Source organism: Bombina bombina, chromosome 5, assembly GCF_027579735.1.
Source record: "Bombina bombina isolate aBomBom1 chromosome 5, aBomBom1.pri, whole genome shotgun sequence".
Taxonomy (NCBI): Eukaryota; Metazoa; Chordata; class Amphibia; order Anura; family Bombinatoridae; genus Bombina; species Bombina bombina.
Genome location: NC_069503.1, coordinates 824,641,001 through 824,660,485, shown reverse-complemented (window position 1 = coordinate 824,660,485; position 19,485 = coordinate 824,641,001). Strand labels below are relative to the sequence as shown.

The 19,485-nt window shown below is 37.9% G+C and overlaps 1 protein-coding gene across 2 annotated transcripts in view; it reads right to left on the bottom strand.

Moving 5' to 3' along the window:
- The window catches only part of DLGAP1 (DLG associated protein 1), a 710,871-nt gene extending 694,202 nt beyond the window's left edge, over positions 1 to 16,669 (bottom strand). For both annotated transcript variants that reach the window (XM_053714947.1, XM_053714948.1), the window contains exon 1: positions 15,716 to 16,669. In XM_053714947.1, the coding sequence (XP_053570922.1) occupies positions 15,716 to 16,669 (954 nt within the window). The remainder of the gene's footprint in view (positions 1 to 15,715) is intronic.
- Positions 16,670 to 19,485: the final 2,816 nt, after the last annotated feature.

Below are 19,485 nucleotides of genomic sequence, written 5' to 3'. Positions count from 1 at the left end.
TACCCAGATATCAGGAGTCACCCACTTAGGTGTAGTAACCCAGCTAGTTCAGTCTGACATACACGATGAGATGGGTATATGCGTCTGTCTTTTCTAACCTGTCAGCACCGGTCTTGCGGTCAAGACACCTATTGTCCCTGCATAGGCAATTTTACAGGGTCACATAAAGGTTGTCTATAAGTGTGCGCATGCGTGTCAGCCATGCCCAGTCAATTATTATTGGTATAAGGCAAGGTCCCTGATAGGCCGTATGGGACAAGCCCCTATCCCTGTGTGAGTAACAGTTTTGCTAAGAGATAGGGGGGCAGGGGTCCAAAGTCAAAAGATATGTCGGTCACAGTATGTTTCAGGCTGATGCTATGATTACAGGTTTGCTAGAGTCCGGTGGCCCAGAATTATAAGGATCGCTATAAAGGAAAAGAGACCCCTAAACTAATGTGAATAAATACATAGTACAGGCAGGTCCCATCCCCCTAGGTACAGAAAATACTAGTGCTAACAGGGTTCCGTAGTGCAAGGTTAATAGCACCAGCACTCAGTGATGTGTCAACACTGCGGTGTGCATCAAAAGTAACATCCACTAGTGTACATAACAGAAACAACCTAAATAAGGGTACACCCATTGGGCACCCCTCCTGGAGGGTAAATATGGGCAGAGCCTACAGCCAATCAGCAACCAGACTTCATGAACCCACTGTGGATAAAAGAATGCATACATAGTATCAGATACTGTACAAACTATATTAATCCCCTTAGAAAGATACAACCAGATACATTAGAAGCGTAAACAGCTCAGTTCATAAAAAACAATGCCAGTCTATCCCCATGTTCAAACCTCTGGGGTGTATAGTGTCCAGTTTGAAAATCCACTCGGCCTCCTTCTGTAGGAGACGGGTGTCCCTGTCACCTCCCCTAGGCATTGGGGGTACATGATCGATGAGTTTAAATCTCAGGTCCGCCACAGAGTGACCCTTCTCCATAAAATGTCTGGCCACCGGTTGGTCACTCTTGCCTTTCTCAATTGCCGTCCGGATGGCACTCCTGTGATTAGCCATCCTTTTCTTAATGTCATCTGACGTCTTACCTATATAGAATAGGCCACAGTTGCAATTCAGCATGTACACCACAAATTTTGTGGTACACGTAAGGAAATGCTTGATCTTGTAGCTTGTGTTATTGTGTGGATGTTTGAACTGCTTGCATTGCAGCATGGCGTTACACGTTACACAACTCGGGCACTTGTAGGAGCCCCTTTTGGTGTTTGTCTTGACCTTGCTGTAGCTATCAGTTGGATCACGCATACACGCATGCGCATAACCCTTGTTGTTCCGCTAGTAACTGTGCTAGATTCAGCGCGAGGTTGGTCCGATGCTGAACAGGGTGACTACATAGGTCGTGCTACACTTTGTGCATGTAATACGGTCACATCGTTTGAGGTATCTGAATAACGAGTTTGCTGTTATTGGCGTCTATAGCATTAATGGTACACATGACCCTTGACTATGTAGTACGGGTATTATGAGTTAGGCATTAACTATAAGTGCATTACGTGAATTGCATTTCAATATGATGAGGTGCCGATGTTTAACTAAACGTTTTTTCAACCCCTTTTTTCTACACATTCTTGTTTTCCTGTACTTAGCTAATAATATTGTGATATGTCTCTTTAAAAGGACACACTGCCACTGGGGTATTAGAAGTACTAATATACAGCAGGTGTATTATGTGGTAGGATGATGTGTTGATTTGCTAATTGACCTGATGCTAATTAACCATAATGATCTGGTTTCTTTGATGTCATTGTTGCATTGGTAAATGTATTTACTTTGAACTGGTTGTTTGGTTGCTATGGCAACCATTTTTGGCGGTTTTTTTGCACTAGGGGGAGGGGTTTGTGTATGCTTAAATGTTTGCTTCACTTGTATGTTGTTGGTCTGATGAAGGGGAGCATTCCCCGAAACGTTACTGAATAAACTACTTGTTTTTTTACTTAAGTCCAGAGAGTGCTGTTTCCTGTTTTGCTATATATATATATATATATATATATATATATATATATATATATATATATATATATATATATATATATATATATATATATATATATACACACACATACACTATATATATATATATACACACACATACACTATATATATATATATATATATATATATATATATATATATATATATACACACACATACACTATATATATATACACACTCATACACTATATATATATACACACACACATACACTATATATATATATATATATATATATATATATATATATACACACATACAATATATATATATATATATATATATACACACACACATACACTATATATATATATATACACACATACACTATATATATATATACACACACACATACACTATATATATATATTTTTATATATATATATATACACACATACACTATATATATATATATATATACACACACATACACTATATATATACACACACATACACTATATATATATACACACACACACAGTGGCGTAGCGTGGCTTCTCAGCGCCCAGGGCAAGGCAAGAATTGCGCCCCCCTAATCCATTAGCACTGACTGAGTCTCTTCCACCAGTACAGTAGGGATTGGCAAATTTGCTTTGAATATAGGAGACAGCTCAACAACTTAGGAGACAGGTTTTTGTTTTAAAACAAACAAAGCTTTATTTTAACAACAAAAATATATACTATATATATATATATATATATATATATATATATATATATAATTCTAAACTCTACATTCATCCTTAAAAATTAGGATTCAATATGGTTGCAGGCAACCATTACTTTATTATATACATTAAGTAAGTACATTATATAACTTAACAATTAAAATTTTTATGGTTTAATATTTAAACATGGGATTTAATTTTTAAATACATCTGAGCCAGCATGCCAGAGTGTGAGAGTGATCTATGCTGCTTTAAAGTGAAAGCCAGTTATTTTTTTTAATTCATTTTTAACCTGGGTAAAACATACAAGATGTAGATCATTTACATCTTGTATGTTTTATTTTACCCAGGTTAAAAATGAATTTGAAATAAAATAACCAGCTTTCACTTTAAAGCAGCATAGATCACTCTCACACTCTGGCATGCTGGCTGGCTCAGACTCTGGGTCCTTTGGAAGTTGGAATTTGGCTGGCTGGCTCAGAGTGACTCTGGGTCCTTTGGAACTTGGCTGGCTGGCCCTGCGACGTCACCTGGGTAACGGTAGAGGCTAAGCTGCATTTTGCGTGCGTTGCCATTTCCAATCCCTATTCCCCAGGGCCCAGGCAAAAACAGGGGCTATAATAATTTAATTATAATTCTGGCTGGCAGTGGCACTGGTGGTCTGGTTCTGATACGGTCCCGGTGATGAGTTTGGTAATTTCTGTTGACACTACTTACCTTATCATTGCGGGCGCGGTGTACTAGTCAGTCTGACTCCATTCTGGCTCTGCTGCTCTGACTTCTTCCTCCCTCCTGACATGTGCGCTGGGAGTGGGAGTGGACCGTGCTAACTAGTGGCATAAACACTAGTCTAGCAGCAGGTAACGGTCGGATAGGATTACACTCATAAAATTATGATAATTAAATCATTACACAGCACGTCTTGACTTCAGAGTAGTAGACAGTTCACTTGAGAGACAGAACGGCTGGGCGCAGGCGCCTGTCAGATTTTTTAGCCTCCCTGTAGTGCCGCTGGGAGTGGGACTGTGACTGTCTACTGTCTTGAGATGGTGGGGACTGGGGAGGCTGGGAGCCAAGCATTTTGCGCCCCCCCAGAATTTTGCGCCCGGGGCAACCGCCCCTGTGCCCCCCCCCCCACGCTACGCCACTGCACACACATACACTATATATATATATACACACATACACTATATATATATATATATATATATACACACACATACACTATATATATATATATATACACACATACACTATATATATATATATATATATATATATATACACACACATACACTATACAGGGAGTGCAGAATTATTAGGCAAGTTGTATTTTTGAGGATTAATTTTATTATTGAACAACAACCATGTTCTCATTGAACCCAAAAAACTCATTAATATCAAAGCTGAATATTTTTGGAAGTAGTTTTTAGTTTGTTTTTAGTTATAGCTATTTTAGGGGGATATCTGTGTGTGTAGGTGACTATTACTGTGCATAATTATTAGGCAACTTAACAAAAAACAAATATATACCCATTTCAATTATTTATTTTTACCAGTGAAACCAATATAACATCTCAACATTCACAAATATACATTTCTGACATTCAAAAACAAAACAAAAACAAATCACTGACCAATATAGCCACCTTTCTTTGCAAGGACACTCAAAAGCCTGCCATCCATGGATTCTGTCAGTGTTTTGATCTGTTCACCATCAACATTGCGTGCAGCAGCAACCACAGCCTCCCAGACACTGTTCAGAGAGGTGTACTGTTTTCCCTCCTTGTAAATCTCACATTTGATGATGGACCACAGGTTCTCAATGGGGTTCAGATCAGGTGAACAAGGAGGCCATGTCATTATATTTTCTTCTTTTATACCCTTTCTTGCCAGCCACGCTGTGGAGTACTTGGACGCGTGTGATGGAGCATTGTCCTGCATGAAAATCATGTTTTTCTTGAAGGATGCAGACTTCTTCCTGTACCACTGCTTGAAGAAGGTGTCTTCCAGAAACTGGCAGTAGGACTGGGAGTTGAGCTTATATATATATATATATATATACAGGGAGTGCATAATTATTATTAATCATCCTCTTTATGCATGTTGTCTTATTCCAAGCTGTATAGGCTCGAAAGCCTACTACCAATTAAGCATATTAGGTGATGTGCATCTCTGTAATGAGAAGGGGTGTGGTCTAATGACATCAACACCCTATATTAGGTGTGCATAATTATTAGGCAACTTTCTTTCCTTTGGCAAAATGGGTCAAAAGAAGGACTTGACAGGCTCAGAAAAGTCAAAAATAGTGAGATATCTTGCAGAGGGATGCAGCACTCTTAAAATTGCAAAGCTTCTGAAGCGTGATCATCGAACAATCAAGCGTTTCATTCAAAATAGTCAACAGGGTCGCAAGAAGCGTGTGGAAAAACCAAGGCGCAAAATAACTGCCCATGAACTGAGAAAAGTCAAGCGTGCAGCTGCCAAGATGCCACTTGCCACCAGTTTTGCCATATTTCAGAGCCGCAACATCACTGGAGTGCCCAAAAGCACAAGGTGTGCAATACTCAGAGACATGGCCAAGGTAAGAAAGGCTGAAAGACGACCACCACTGAACAAGACACACAAGCTGAAACGTCAAGACTGGGCCAAGAAATATCTCAAGACTGATTTTTCTAAGGTTTTATGGACTAATGAAATTAGAGTGAGTCTTGATGGGCCAGATGGATGGGCCCGTGGCTGGATTGGTAAAGGGCAGAGAGCTCCAGTCCGACTCAGACGCCAGCAAGGTGGAGGTGGAGTACTGGTTTGGGCTGGTATCATCAAAGATGAGCTTGTGGGGCCTTTTCGGGTTGAGGATGGAGTCAAGCTCAACTCCCAGTCCTACTGCCAGTTTCTGGAAGACACCTTCTTCAAGCAGTAGTACAGGAAGAAGTCTGCATCCTTCAAGAAAAACATGATTTTCATGCAGGACAATGCTCCATCACACGCGTCCAAGTACTCCACAGCGTGGCTGGCAAGAAAGGGTATAAAAGAAGAAAATCTAATGACATGGCCTCCTTGTTCACCTGATCTGAACCCCATTGAGAACCTGTGGTCCATCATCAAATGTGAGATTTACAAGGAGGGAAAACAGTACACCTCTCTGAACAGTGTCTGGGAGGATGTGGTTGCTGCTGCACGCAATGTTGATGGTGAACAGATCAAAACACTGACAGAATCCATGGATGGTAGGCTTTTGAGTGTCCTTGCAAAGAAAGGTGGCTATATTGGTCACTGATTTGTTTTTGTTTTGTTTTTGAATGTCAGAAATGTATATTTGTGAATGTTGAGATGTTATATTGGTTTCACTGGTAAAAATAAATAATTGAAATGGGTATATATTTGTTTTTTGTTAAGTTGCCTAATAATTATGCACAGTAATAGTCACCTGCACACACAGATATCCCCCTAAAATAGCTATAACTAAAAACAAACTAAAAACTACTTCCAAAACTATTCTGCTTTGATATTAATGAGTTTTGTGGGTTCATTGAGAACATGGTTGTTGTTCAATAATAAAATTAATCCTCAAAAATACAACTTGCCTAATAATTCTGCACTCCCTGTGTATATATATATATATATATATATATATATATATATATATATATATATACACACATACACTATATATATATATACACACACACATACACTATATATATATATATACACACACACATACACTATATATATATATATATATATATATATATATATAGACACACATACACTATATATATAAACACATACACAATATATATATTACCATAACATTCTTGTAGATTATACTACTAGTTCTTTTATGGAGTAGCTAAAACCCCTCCATCAGAGCTGCTTGTGGGTTGCTTGTGCTCTCATTATGCAGCCACCTGACATGTTACAGCATTATGATATAGATATAGGAACTATGTCATTGCTCACAGGGGGTTAATGCATTTTTGGCTACTCTGTTTTTGACACCTCTGGCTGGTAGGAGACATCAGAGCGGGAGGTCTACATGTCTGCAGATACTGTGTTTCTCTGTTTTATTCCTAAGGGCTTCTTTATATTTGTTATGTAACTTTTAACCCCTTAACGACCACAATGTACCATGTATGTCACTGTTCGGTAAAGGGATAGTAAACCCAAAAACTTCTTAAATCTTTTTTTTAAACTTCATTATGTACATTAAATATTTCAAATGAGTACCTATTAAATGTTTTCATCTGTTTTCTTGTTATTTCACATAAAAAAAACGTATTTTGCCAAACCCATTTTTATCTCATTATGTGGACCCTACAATGATGTTCTACCTAGGTAGAAACATCATGGCGGCTCGCATGTGCATATAATTATTTTAATAGTAACGCATGTGCATTTTGGCCCCACATTCCTAGCGTCATTATACTGGCACAGGAAGTGGGGTGGACTTCATAATAGTGACGTTGATGAAGCATAGTTATCTGTTTCTCTACTAATGAGCAAGTCGATTTGATCTTAGTACAAGGAAGTTAGCCCCTAGACTAACGATCATTTTTATTAACCCCTAGAAAAATGACCATGTTGTTTGTTTCTTATAATAAGGCAGACATCCCGTATAGTGAGTAACCAGCAATTATTTTTAACCCCTAGACTAACGAGCAAGTTGTTTTGTTCTTACAACGGCTTGATGATCGCAGAAGCTGCAAAGATTAAAAGCAACAGACACTTCGGATGTTAATAATTCACTTTAGTTGCATCCGAAGTTGCTGTTGCTTTTAATCTTTAAAGCTCTTGCGATAAATCCATTGTAAGAACAAAGCAACTTGCTCGTTAGTCTAGGGGTTAAACATAATTGCTGTTTAGTCACTATATGGGTTGTCTGCCTTATCATAAGTAAAAAAAACAACATGCTAGTTTTTCTAGGGGTTCTCTGTAGTATGTAGACACTACTGACATTCTCATTTGGTCTGTGCATGCGATTGAGCAGAATTTAAAACATGGCCGCTGAGGAGTTTTCCCTTACACAATTAGTGCGCATGTGAGGTTTCAATAAAGAACGTCCTATTAATATTTAAATGAAATGGGCAGAAACACTTGCCTATTGTATAAGGATGATCAATTCATGTTGCATAAACTCTGCCTATTTTATGGGTGGATGTTACTGCTCGTTGTATATAGATTTTAATTTAAAATTAAAGATATTTAAAAGCTTTCTGCTAAATTACGAGTCTTGCGTTAGCCTTAAAAAGCAGCGTTGAGAGGTCCCAACGCTGCTTTTTAACGCCCGCTGGTATTACGAGTCTGGCAGGTACAGGTGTACAACTCTTAACTAAAGTGCTAAAGAGTACACTAACACCCATAAACTACCTATTAACCCCTAAACCGAGGCCCCCCCCCACATCGGAAACACTTTAATAAATATATTAACCCCTAATCTGCCGATCGGACATTGCCACCACTTTAATAAATATATTAACCCCTAAGCCGCCGCACTCCCGCATCGTAAACACTAGTTAAATTTTATTAACGCATAATCTGCTGTCCCTAACATCGCCGACACCTACCTACATTATTAACCCCTAATCTGCCACCTCCAACATTGCCGCTACTATATTAAAGGTATTAACCCCTAAACCTAACCCTAATCCCCCCTAACTTAAATATAATTTATAATAATCTAAATAAAATAACTACAATTAAATAAATTATTCCTATTTAAAACTAAATACTTACCTGTAAAATAAACCCTAAGCTAGCTACAATATAACTAATAGTTACATTGTAGCTAGCTTAGGATTTATATTTATTTTACAGGCAACTTTGTATTTATTTTAACTAGGTAGAATAGTTATTAAATAGTTATTAACTATTTAATAGCTACCTAGTTAAAATAAGTACTAATTTACCTGTAAAATAAATCCTAAACTAAGTTACAATTACACCTAACACTACACTATCATTAAATAAATTACCTAAACTACCTACAATTAATTACAATTAAATTAAATAAACTAAAGTACCAAAAAAAAACCCCACTAAATTACAGAAAAAAAAATCCAATTTTTGTAAACTAATTACACCTACTCTAATCCCCCTAATAAAATAAAAAAGCCCCCCAAAATAATAAAATTCCCTACCCTATACTAAATTACAAATAGCCCTTAAAAGGGCCTTTTGCGGGGCATTGCCTCAAAGTAATCAGCTCTTTCACCTGTAAAAAAAAATACAATACCCTCACAACATTAAAACCCACCACCCACACACCCAACCCTACTCAAAAACCCACCCAATCCCCCCTTAATAAAACCTAACACTACCCCCTTGAAGATCTCCCTACCTTGAGACGTCTTCACCCAGCCGGGCACAAGTGGACCTCCAGAGGGGCAGAAGTCTTCATCCGATCCGGGCAGAAGAGGTCCTCCAAGCGGCAGAAGTCTTCATCCAGGCGGCATCTTCTATCTTCATCCATCCAGAGTGGAGTGGGTCCATCTTCAATCCAGCCGACGCGGAGCCATCCTCTTCAAACGAAGTCCAAGCGAAGAATGAAGGTTCCTTTAAATGACGTCATCAAAGATGGCGTCCCTTGAATTCCGATTGGCTGATAGGATTCTATCAGCCAATCTGAATTAAGGTAGGAAAAATCCTATTGGCTGATTGGATCAGCCAATAGGATTGAGCTTGCATTCTATTGGCTGATTTGAACAGTCAATAGATTGCAAGCTCAATTCTATTGGCTGATCCAATCAGCCAATAGGATTGAACTTCAATCCTATTGGCTGATTGGATCAGCCAATAGGATTTTTCCTACCTTAATTCCGATTGGCTGATGGAATCCTATCAGCCAATCGGAATTCAAGGGACGCCATCTTGGATGACGTCATTTAAAGGAACCTTCATTCTTCGCTTGGACTTCGTTTGAATAGGATGGCTCTGCGTCAGCTGGATTGAAGATGAACCCGCTCCGCTCCGGATGGATGAAGATAGAAGATGCTGCCTGGATAGAAGATGCTGCCACTTGGAGGACCTCTTCTGTCCGGATCGGATGAAGACTTCTGCCCCTCTGGAGGTCCACTTGTGCCCGGCTGGGTGAAGACGGCTCAAGGTAGGGAGATCTTCAGGGGGGTAGTGTTAGGTTTTTTTAAGAGAGGATTTTTGGGTTTTAGAGTAGGTTTGGGTGTGTGGGTGGTGGGTTTTAATGTTGGGGGGTATTGTATTTTTTTACAGGTGAAAGAGCTGATTACTTTGGGGCAATGCCCCGCAAAAGACCCTTTTAAGGGCTATTTGTAATTTAGTGTAGGGTAGGGAATGTTATTATTTTTGGAGGGGCTTTTTTATTTTATTAAGGGGATTAGATTAGGTATAATTAGTTTAAAATTCTTGTAATTCTTATTTTTTTCTGTAATTTTGCGTTTTTTCTCTCGTAATTTAGTTTATTTAATTTAATTGTAATTAATTGTAAGTAGTTTAGGTAATTAGTTTAATTAAAGTGTAGTGTTAGGTGTAATTGTAACTTAGGTTAGGATTTATTTTACAGGTATATTTGTCTTTATTTTAACTAGGAAGTTATTAAATAGTTAATAGCTATTTAATAACTATCCTACCTAGTTAAAATAAATACAAAGTTGCCTGTAAAATAAATATAAATCCTAAACTAGCTACAATGTAACTATTAGTTATATTGTAGCTATCTTAAGGTTTATTTTACAGGTAAGTATTTAGTTTTAAATAGGATTAATTTATTTAATGATGGTAAATTTATTTTGTTTAATTTAAACTATATTTAAGTTAGAGGGGTGTTAGAGTTAGGGTTAGACTTAGGTTTAGGGGTTAATAAATGTATAATAGTGGTGGCAACGTTGGCGGCGGCAGATTAGGGGTTAATAAATTTAATATAGTTGCGGCGACGTTGGGGAGGGCAGATTAGGGGTTAATAAATATAATGTAGGTGTCGGCGATGTTGGGGGCAGTAGATTAGGGGTTCATAGGGATAATGTAGGTGGCGGCGGTGTCCGGAGCGGCAGATTAGGGGTTAATAATATAATGTAGGTGTCAGCGATAGCGGGGGAAGCAGATTAGGAGTTAATAAGTATAAGATTAGGGGTGTTTAGACTCAGGGTTCATGTTAGGGTGTTAGGTGCAGACATAAAATTAATTTCCCCATAGGAAACAATGGGGCTGCGTTAGGAGCTGAACGCTGCTTTTTTGCAGGTGTTAGTTTTTTTTTCAGCCAGCTCAGCCCCATTGTTTCCTAGGGGGAAATCATGCACAAGCACGCTTAGCCAGCTCACCGCTGACTTAAGCAGCGCTGGTATTGAGGTGAGATGTGGAGCTAAATTTTGCTCTACGCTCACCTTTTTGCGGCTAACGCCAGGTTTAAAAAAACCTGTAATACCAGCGTTGTCTTAAGGGAGAGGTAGGAAAAAAGGCTCGTTAGCACCGCACCCCTGTTACCGCAAGACTCGTAATCTAGGCGTATGTTTCTGGAAAGAAGTAAGTTGAATTTACTGCATATATACTGTATCTATAATTATAATAATGTATTTTATTTTGGTAATATTTGGCAAAGATTTCTAACCCTTTAAGGGTATTTCTGCTAATAATAGCACTGGTCTTGCCGTGCTATTAGACCCTCCCTTCCTCCTGCAGGCTTTGTAAAATAACGCAGTCTTGCTGCTGGCGGCAAGAATGCGCTATTGAGAAAGCAATCCTCATAGAAAGACCAGTGACGTACAGGGTACGTTGCTGATCATTAAGGGGTTAAACTGTGTAAATATCTGCAAACATATAAGACGTTTTCTTTTATATAGTGCTAGCTAATCCAATGTGCAAGGTATAGCTGTCAAAAAGCTAGTAATGTCACTGAACTGTGAAAGTGCACAGGATGCAAATATACGTTATTAAAATGGCTGCACCCAGTATAAAGATGCAGAGCTTTACCAACTAGCTTCTGTAATGGTTTAAAATAAGACAGCTGCACATGAAAGAGGAAAACCCATATCACAGTGAGTAGTAACCATGCTACTGTAGTTGTACTCAGCAGTTTAATGAGCCTTTAACTATGTGTTTAACACATAATTATATGTAAGATACAGTGCAATCATAAAATGACCTCACACATTACAGCATTTTTTTTTCACTTTCTTTGTCCCATTAACTATAAATACTAAATTTAAAAATAAAACTAAAATATATAAAAACAAAATAGAAATGTGTTCATAAAATCAAAACTAAACTCAATAAAAACCAATGTGCAAAATGTGCTAAAACTAAAATGAAACTTAAATTGAATGTAAGCAACTAACCTAAAAAACTAATTTTAAAATCTAAGACTATTATAACCCTGATATGCAATTACTTCCCTGTAATATTTATGTGAAACCTTTATACACAGTCTTTAACCAATCAAAGGGCAGAATGCATGTTATACAATATTAACCATAGTCAGCTTACTGAGCCATTTGGGATTCTTCAGTTTGACTCAAGTTATGAAAATAGTCTTAAAGGGGCAGTAAACACCAGAGCTCAATGTTATCTATATGAAACACATGAACTAATGCCCTCTATTGGTCAAAATGCATTCCGATTAGAGGCAGTCTTCAAGGTCTAAGAAATTAGCATATGAACCTACTAAGTTTAGCTTTCAACTAAGAATACAAAGAGAACAAAGCAAAATTGGTGATAAAAGTAAATTGGAAAGTTGTTTAAAATTACATTCCCTATTTAAATCATGGAAGTTTTTTTTGTACTTGACTGTCCCTTTAAAGCTGAGTGCTAGAAAATGACTTAAAATGACAGTCAAGTCAAAATTAAACTTTCATGATTCAGATAGGGCATGCAATTTTGAACAACTTTCCAATTTACTTTTATCATCAAATTTGCTTTGTTCCCTTGGTGGTATTTTTGAAAAGCTAAACCTAGTTAGGCTCAAACTGATTTCTAAACCGTTGAAAACCGCCTCTTAGCTCAGAGCATTTTAAGTATTTCACAGTTAGACAGTACTAGTTCATGTGTTTCATATAGATAACATTGTGCTTACTCCCAGGGAGTTATTTAGGGGTCTGCGCTGATTGGCTAAACTGCATGTCTGTCAAAAGCACTGAGATAAGGGGGCAGTCTACAGAGGCTTAGATAGAAGGTATTCACAGAGGTAATATGTGTATTAATATAACTTTGTTGGTTATGCAAAACTGGGGAATGGGTAATAAAGGGATTATCTATCTTTTTAAACAACAAACATTTTCAAGTAGACTGTCCCTTTAAACTTGTAGCTTAAAGGGATAGGAAGGTCAAAATTGAAATGTGCATGAATGCATTTTAATTTGAAATATAAGCCTTTTTGCAATATACTTTCATTAGAAAAACATTTTCTAGTAGAAGTTATTACTGTTTTACAGTGGCATGTGCACATATCCAGTGATGGCCTGTGCACCAGTATTCAAACACCACACCATCTCAGAATGTCAGTAGTCACTTACATGAAGCACATTACTTCTCCAGAAGCAATACACTCCACCACCAGCTCTCTAAGAAGGCATGGTGTTTGAATACTGGTGCACAGACCAACGGGTTTCATTATCATTTATATGCCGACAATACCCGAATCTACCTCTCTGCACCAGAACTATCTCCTTCCTTGCTATCCCGTGTCACTAACTGTCTCTCTCATATCTCATCTTGGATGTCCTCTCCCTGCCTCAAACTAAATCTCTCCAAAACTGAGCTCCTTATTTTCCACCCTTCTTCCAAAATCTCCACCCCCCATGTCTCTATAACTGTTGATAACTCCATAATTACCCCAACCTCACATGCCCGATGTCTTGGGGTCACACTTGACTCAGATCTTTCTTTCACTCCTCACATTCAGTCCTTGGCTAAAGCCTGCCGCTTCCACCATAAAAACATGGCTAAAATTAGACATTTCCTTACACAAGACACAACTAAGATTTTAATCCACTCTCTCATCCTTTCCCGTCTGGACTACTGCAACTCCATCCTCTCTGGTCTCCCTAGCTGCTGCCTAGATTCTTTACAATCCATAATGAATGCCTCTGCCAGGCTCGTCTTCCTTACACGTCGCTCTTCATCTACTGCACCTCTCTGCCAATACCTTCACTAACTTCCTCTTGCCTCCAGGATTAAACACAAAATTCTTACTCTGACACACAAAGCCCTCAATTGCATTGCTCCCCACTACATCTCAAACCTTGTCTCCAGATACTCTCCCTTCTGTCCCCTTCGCTCCGCTCATGATTTCCTACTCTCCTCCTCTCTTGTTACCTCCTCACATTCCCATTTAAAAGATTTCTCCAGACTGGCTCCCATCTTATGGAACTCTTGTCCTCGCTCCACAATACTCTCCCCTAGTTTTAAAAGCTTCAAGTGCTCCCTGTAGACTCTACTATTCAGGGATGCATACAACCTACACTAACCTTCCTATCTCCACTGGGATCCCCTTAAACCCCATAGCATGTAAGCCTATGAGCCCAGCTGTTTGCAGTTCTCCTTCATAAAAGCCGACTACAACAGTGCAACTCTTGGAAGGACCCTCTACGCATTTGATCCCTGTAATTGTTTTTTATATACCACCTATGTTCATAGCGCTGCGGAATCTGTTGACGCTCTACAAATCCAAAGTCAATGACCCAGCACACAACGGTCCCCTTTGCCAGCTACTCAAGAGACCCACTCCAGTCTCTGAAACATCAATCCAAAGAAATCCAAAGAGAGTAGCAGCAAAAATAAGTGTTTATTAGGCACAACACAACATTATCAGCAACGTTTCGGTATTGCTACCTTATTCATGCATGAATAAGGTAGCAATACCGAAACGTTGCTGATAATGTTGTGTTGTGCCTAATAAACACTTATTTTTGCTGCTACTCTCTTTGGATTTCTTTGGACGCTCTACAAATACCTGATAATAATAATAATAATATGCTGCAGAAAAACAATTATAACTTTTACTAGAAGCATTTTTGCTGAGGAAATTATATTGCAAAAATGCTTATATTTTAAATTATAATGCATTCACACACATTTAACTTTTGACATATCTTCTATCCCTTTAATGGAACCCACCACTGCATAGATACAACAGTTATAACAACATTATGGTTACACAGATATGATAAAGTAAAAAAAGGCATAGGGGATAAGAATGTACAATATTAATATCTTATTAACAAAACAAAATAGCTGTGATTATTTTTGTAAAATAAATACATTTTAAACACGCAAAATGACCTCTTGATGGGACATAAAAGTCAAAATTAACCTTTCAGGAAGAGCATGCAGTTTTAAGAGACTTATCAAATGTATTTCATCTTCTTGGTATGCTTTGTTGGAAAGCAGACCTAGGTAGGCTCAGGAGCAGCAATGTACTACTGAGAACTAGCTGATAATTGTGGCTACACACAAATGAGTCTTTGGCTTAACAGATTTGTCTTTTGGCTTACCAGATTTGCTCCCAGTAGTGCACTGCATTGCTGCTAGGGAGCTTACTTTAACTATGAGTTTAAACCCCATTGCAGGGGTCACAACATAGTTATATGCAAGAAGTAGTGTAATTATAATATGTTCTAATTCATTAGATCTTTTCCTTTTTACACTTTTAGGTCTATTTAACAGACAAACTGTATTTATTCTGTGATGTATATGTTATATGATTCCAGATTTTTACCACAGCAATATCAGAACATAAATGCTTCCAATTCTACACAACAAAGAAAAGCTTAAAGATGCAGCATACTATTTTTAATTTTATATAGAAATTTGCTTTTGTTACAATAATTCAAATTATTTGAGGACATGTATAATATGAACTGATGCAGACATTTTGAACAATTTCATCAATACTTCACAACAGTCTTTAACCTACCAAAACTGTTTACAATTAACCTGTCACATAATTGAGGGTGTAACAATAATTGATTGACAAGAAAAATAAATGTAGATGAGATAACACATAGTAAATATTACTTTAGTATAGCATACCTGCAGGTATTGACATGTCCGTTCTTGCTGGCATGAATCAGACTTCACCAGTGACTGGTCAATGTTTATAGTAGGTTTCTGATAAACCTCACGTGCCCTGCTCACCGTTAGTGAAGATGCCCATGAACTTTTCTTTAACATTTGACTATCCAAACTCACAGGCAAATTTGTACAAGTGTTGCATTTCACATCATTATTGCTTCTTGATGACTTTAATGCATGCTCACTAATTGTATTGTAGGCTTCCATAAAATATTGGGATGTGGAACGATCAGGGCATCTTCCCATAGTCATAACTGCAGTGGGACCATGATAAATGCAAACATCGTTGTCTAGGTTATCCTGTGAACCCCACCACCCTGAAATGTTAGATCTAGGCTTGGCTTCTGCTCTCCTCTCTTTGCTTTTGCTGCGCTTGTTGTATCTTACAGTTTGCATTTCATCTGGACTGGCTTTATTTCCATTGGCATTTCCTTTTGTTGGGCCTTCAAGAGAATGTGATTTTGTGAAGAGTTTTTGAACAGAGTGAACCAAATGGCGTATCCTTCCTGGGCTGTCACTACGGTGCTCCACAGCACTCCTTTTGTATTGCAATGTATGGTATCCATCACGATTTATAGGAATTTGTCTTTCAAATTGGTCCAATAGATTTGAAGGTAGCCGGTTGCCTTTTCCAACTGTTCCATGCGGAACTAGAGCACACTCATCCTTAAGTTCATGGTGAGAACTGTAATGTCTTCTTGGAAATGTACTGCTGGCAATTTGATCCCCATAGGGCATCATGCATTCTACTGGAAAAGAGTTCCTTTGAGCATAGTAGGGATGATCTGCAGGATGAGGGTCTACAGGATTCATCAAATATGGCTTTCTATCTGTGTGGTGAGGCACAGCTTCACATACTGAATCACATACAACCCCATGATGATGGCTGCGGCTGCTTGATAACCCTTTCATTATTAAGATGAAGGATATTTTAAAGTCATTTACTACTTTTGTCCACTGATGTTCAGGTCTTCACCGAAGGCCTAAAAAATAAAGATAAAAAAAAATGTGTTTTCTTTATTTATCACTATTGCCATGACATTAAATAGATTCCGAAAAAATAAATACATATCTTAACTTCTGTTTGATTTTACAACCATTCAGAGTTGAATAAAACACTTTAAAAAAGTCAAGATAGATTAACATACACTTAAATAACTAAACATTTAAAAGTAAGTAAACTATTCTGTTGAACTTAACCTTTATTATCAAGTTAAAAATTAAAAACAATTTTAATTTCTAAACTATACAATTAATAAATCTAATGCATAAATCCTATCAATACTGTTCATAACATTTTAGCAAAATATCACAATATCGTAGGCCCCCAGATGTGTCCAAGAAGTGTGCAAACTAGGAGTAAAAACCACATGAAAACTCATAAGTATGTTTATATTCCTTAAGACCCTTCGCTACCGGGACTTTCAGAGAAGAACTTGCTTAAAATACTGTCAAAACTATTTATATATTTTAAAGTAGACAACCCAAGGTATTGATCTAGGCCCATTTTGGTATATTTCATGCCCCCATCTCACCTCCAAATGTAATCATAAGAAAAAAGATTATTAACTTTTTCAAAAACTTTGGGTTTCTGACTGAAATTATTTACATACCGCGTGTGCAATCATGGCACAAAATGTAAAAACTTCTCTGGGATCCCCTTTGTTCAGAAATAGCAGACATACATGGATTTGTCATTGCTTTTCCGTAATTAGAATGCCCCTACTTGCAGCTGCATGCCAAACTTATTTTATTTCTGGCAGTGGAGGGGTTAATCAGGTAGCTTGTAGGGATAATTTTTGCTTAAGTGGAGAAATTACCCTCCCACCTGACACGTACCACCCCCTGATCCCTACCTGTGCCCCCCCAAACAGCTCTCTTCCTTCCCTCATCCCCCACTGGTCACCCCATCTTAGGTACTGGCAGACAATCTGCCAATATGCAGTATTATTTTTTATATATATATATATATATATATATATATATATATATATATATATATATATATATATATATATATTTTTTTTTAATGCAGTGCAGTAATCCTTCTCAACCCTTCCACTTCTCTGGTCCCCCAAATAGCTCTCTAAATCTCCCCCTCCCACTAATTGCAGCCATCTTTAGTACTGACCACTGTCTGCCAGTACCTATAATATACCTATATAGATAGTTTTTTTCAGTAGTGTAGTGGTTCCCCTCCCCCACCATCTGCTAATCATTAGCTTGGGATATCCCCACACCTTTTTCTGTAGTGTAGCTCCCTATCTCTCCCTTTATTTTTATTTTCTGCAGTGTAGGGCCATCCCAACTCCCTCCCTCCCCTCCCTCCTCCACTGCTGGACCACCCACCCGCCTCCTGGTTTCCCTCCCACACCTCCCGCCAGCACCAGCAGATGATCGTTACAGATTGTGACACACACAGTGATCTGGCATCTGCCTTCATATGGAGCACCGATCACGCTCCGTTTCTATATGCAGGCAGATGCCTTGAACTCAAGAACTTTACAGCCAAGACTGCTGGAGCTTCCTGCAGCTCAGATGTATATATATGATAGGCAAATTACCTCATGATGTATATATATATATGTCATAGTGGGTTAAGGGGTTAATTAGTGCATTTTAGGGCTTGTTGTAAAAGTTTGCGCATTGCTCTAAGTAATCAGTAGCCATGTTAGGCAATCGGTTGCACACTTAATTACAATTTTTGATTGTTTTATTTTCATTCATAAAAAAAATTAATTTATGAGGAATTACATTTTGATTTTAAAGTCCTTAAAGCATAATACAAATAATAATTCATACAGTGAAATGCTAAAACACTAGAATATTCAGTGTCAGGCCAGTTTATTAGATTTCTTCCTGCTCTGTTAATCAGTGATTAATTAGTGGTCCACTCAATGTAACTCGCTGACTTGTGCTTAAAGTTACATATACGTCAAAATATAAAGTTATCTAAAGTTCTCTTATAAACATTGCTAAGATAAGTTTAAAATAACTATAACAAAATGTACTTCTGCCTCCTGATAATGCTGCTGTAAGGCTGTATCTGTGTAGCTTTGTACAATTAAAAGAAAATATAGTTCGTTTTTGTGTTTTCTGAGTGAGTGAGAGTGTGTGTGTTGTGAGTGTGTTTGTATGTATGAGTGAGTGCGTGTGTATATGCATGAGTGTACACTTGTATGATTGAGTGTGTGTGTTTGTGTATGAGTGAGGAAGGCACATAGCTAATTTTGTACTTCCGCAAATGCTTGGGTGTTTCTCTTTCCCAAAGGTGTACATAGAAAGTACATGGAGTTATACAATGAGCTCAATGTACTAAGCAGTGTATGTTGCATTTGCGCACCTGTGGTGCAGGCTTGCACATGCCCTCTCTGCTTTCTTACCTTCTCTGTCACCTCTGAGTTTGCAGCTATACATCACCCTGAACAAGTTTGTTTGAGGTGATTGAGAGGCCCTTCTCTCACAAGAAGGGATCAGTATTACACATGTACAGTGTCTGTGCCCATTCTCCAAGAAACCGGGCGGACAGCTTCCCAAAGCAGGAATCTGGTTGTCACTCAACTTTGTACATGGGGCCCAATGAATCTGTTAGTGATTAGCAATGGCTACTAAGTTGAATTTAAATATTTTCACTATTAATCCCCTCACTTGTGTGGTATATTGATGTTTAAAAAACAAAAAATTGTATACCCATCCAACAAGGGGTTTGTTTTGGACTATATTATAAT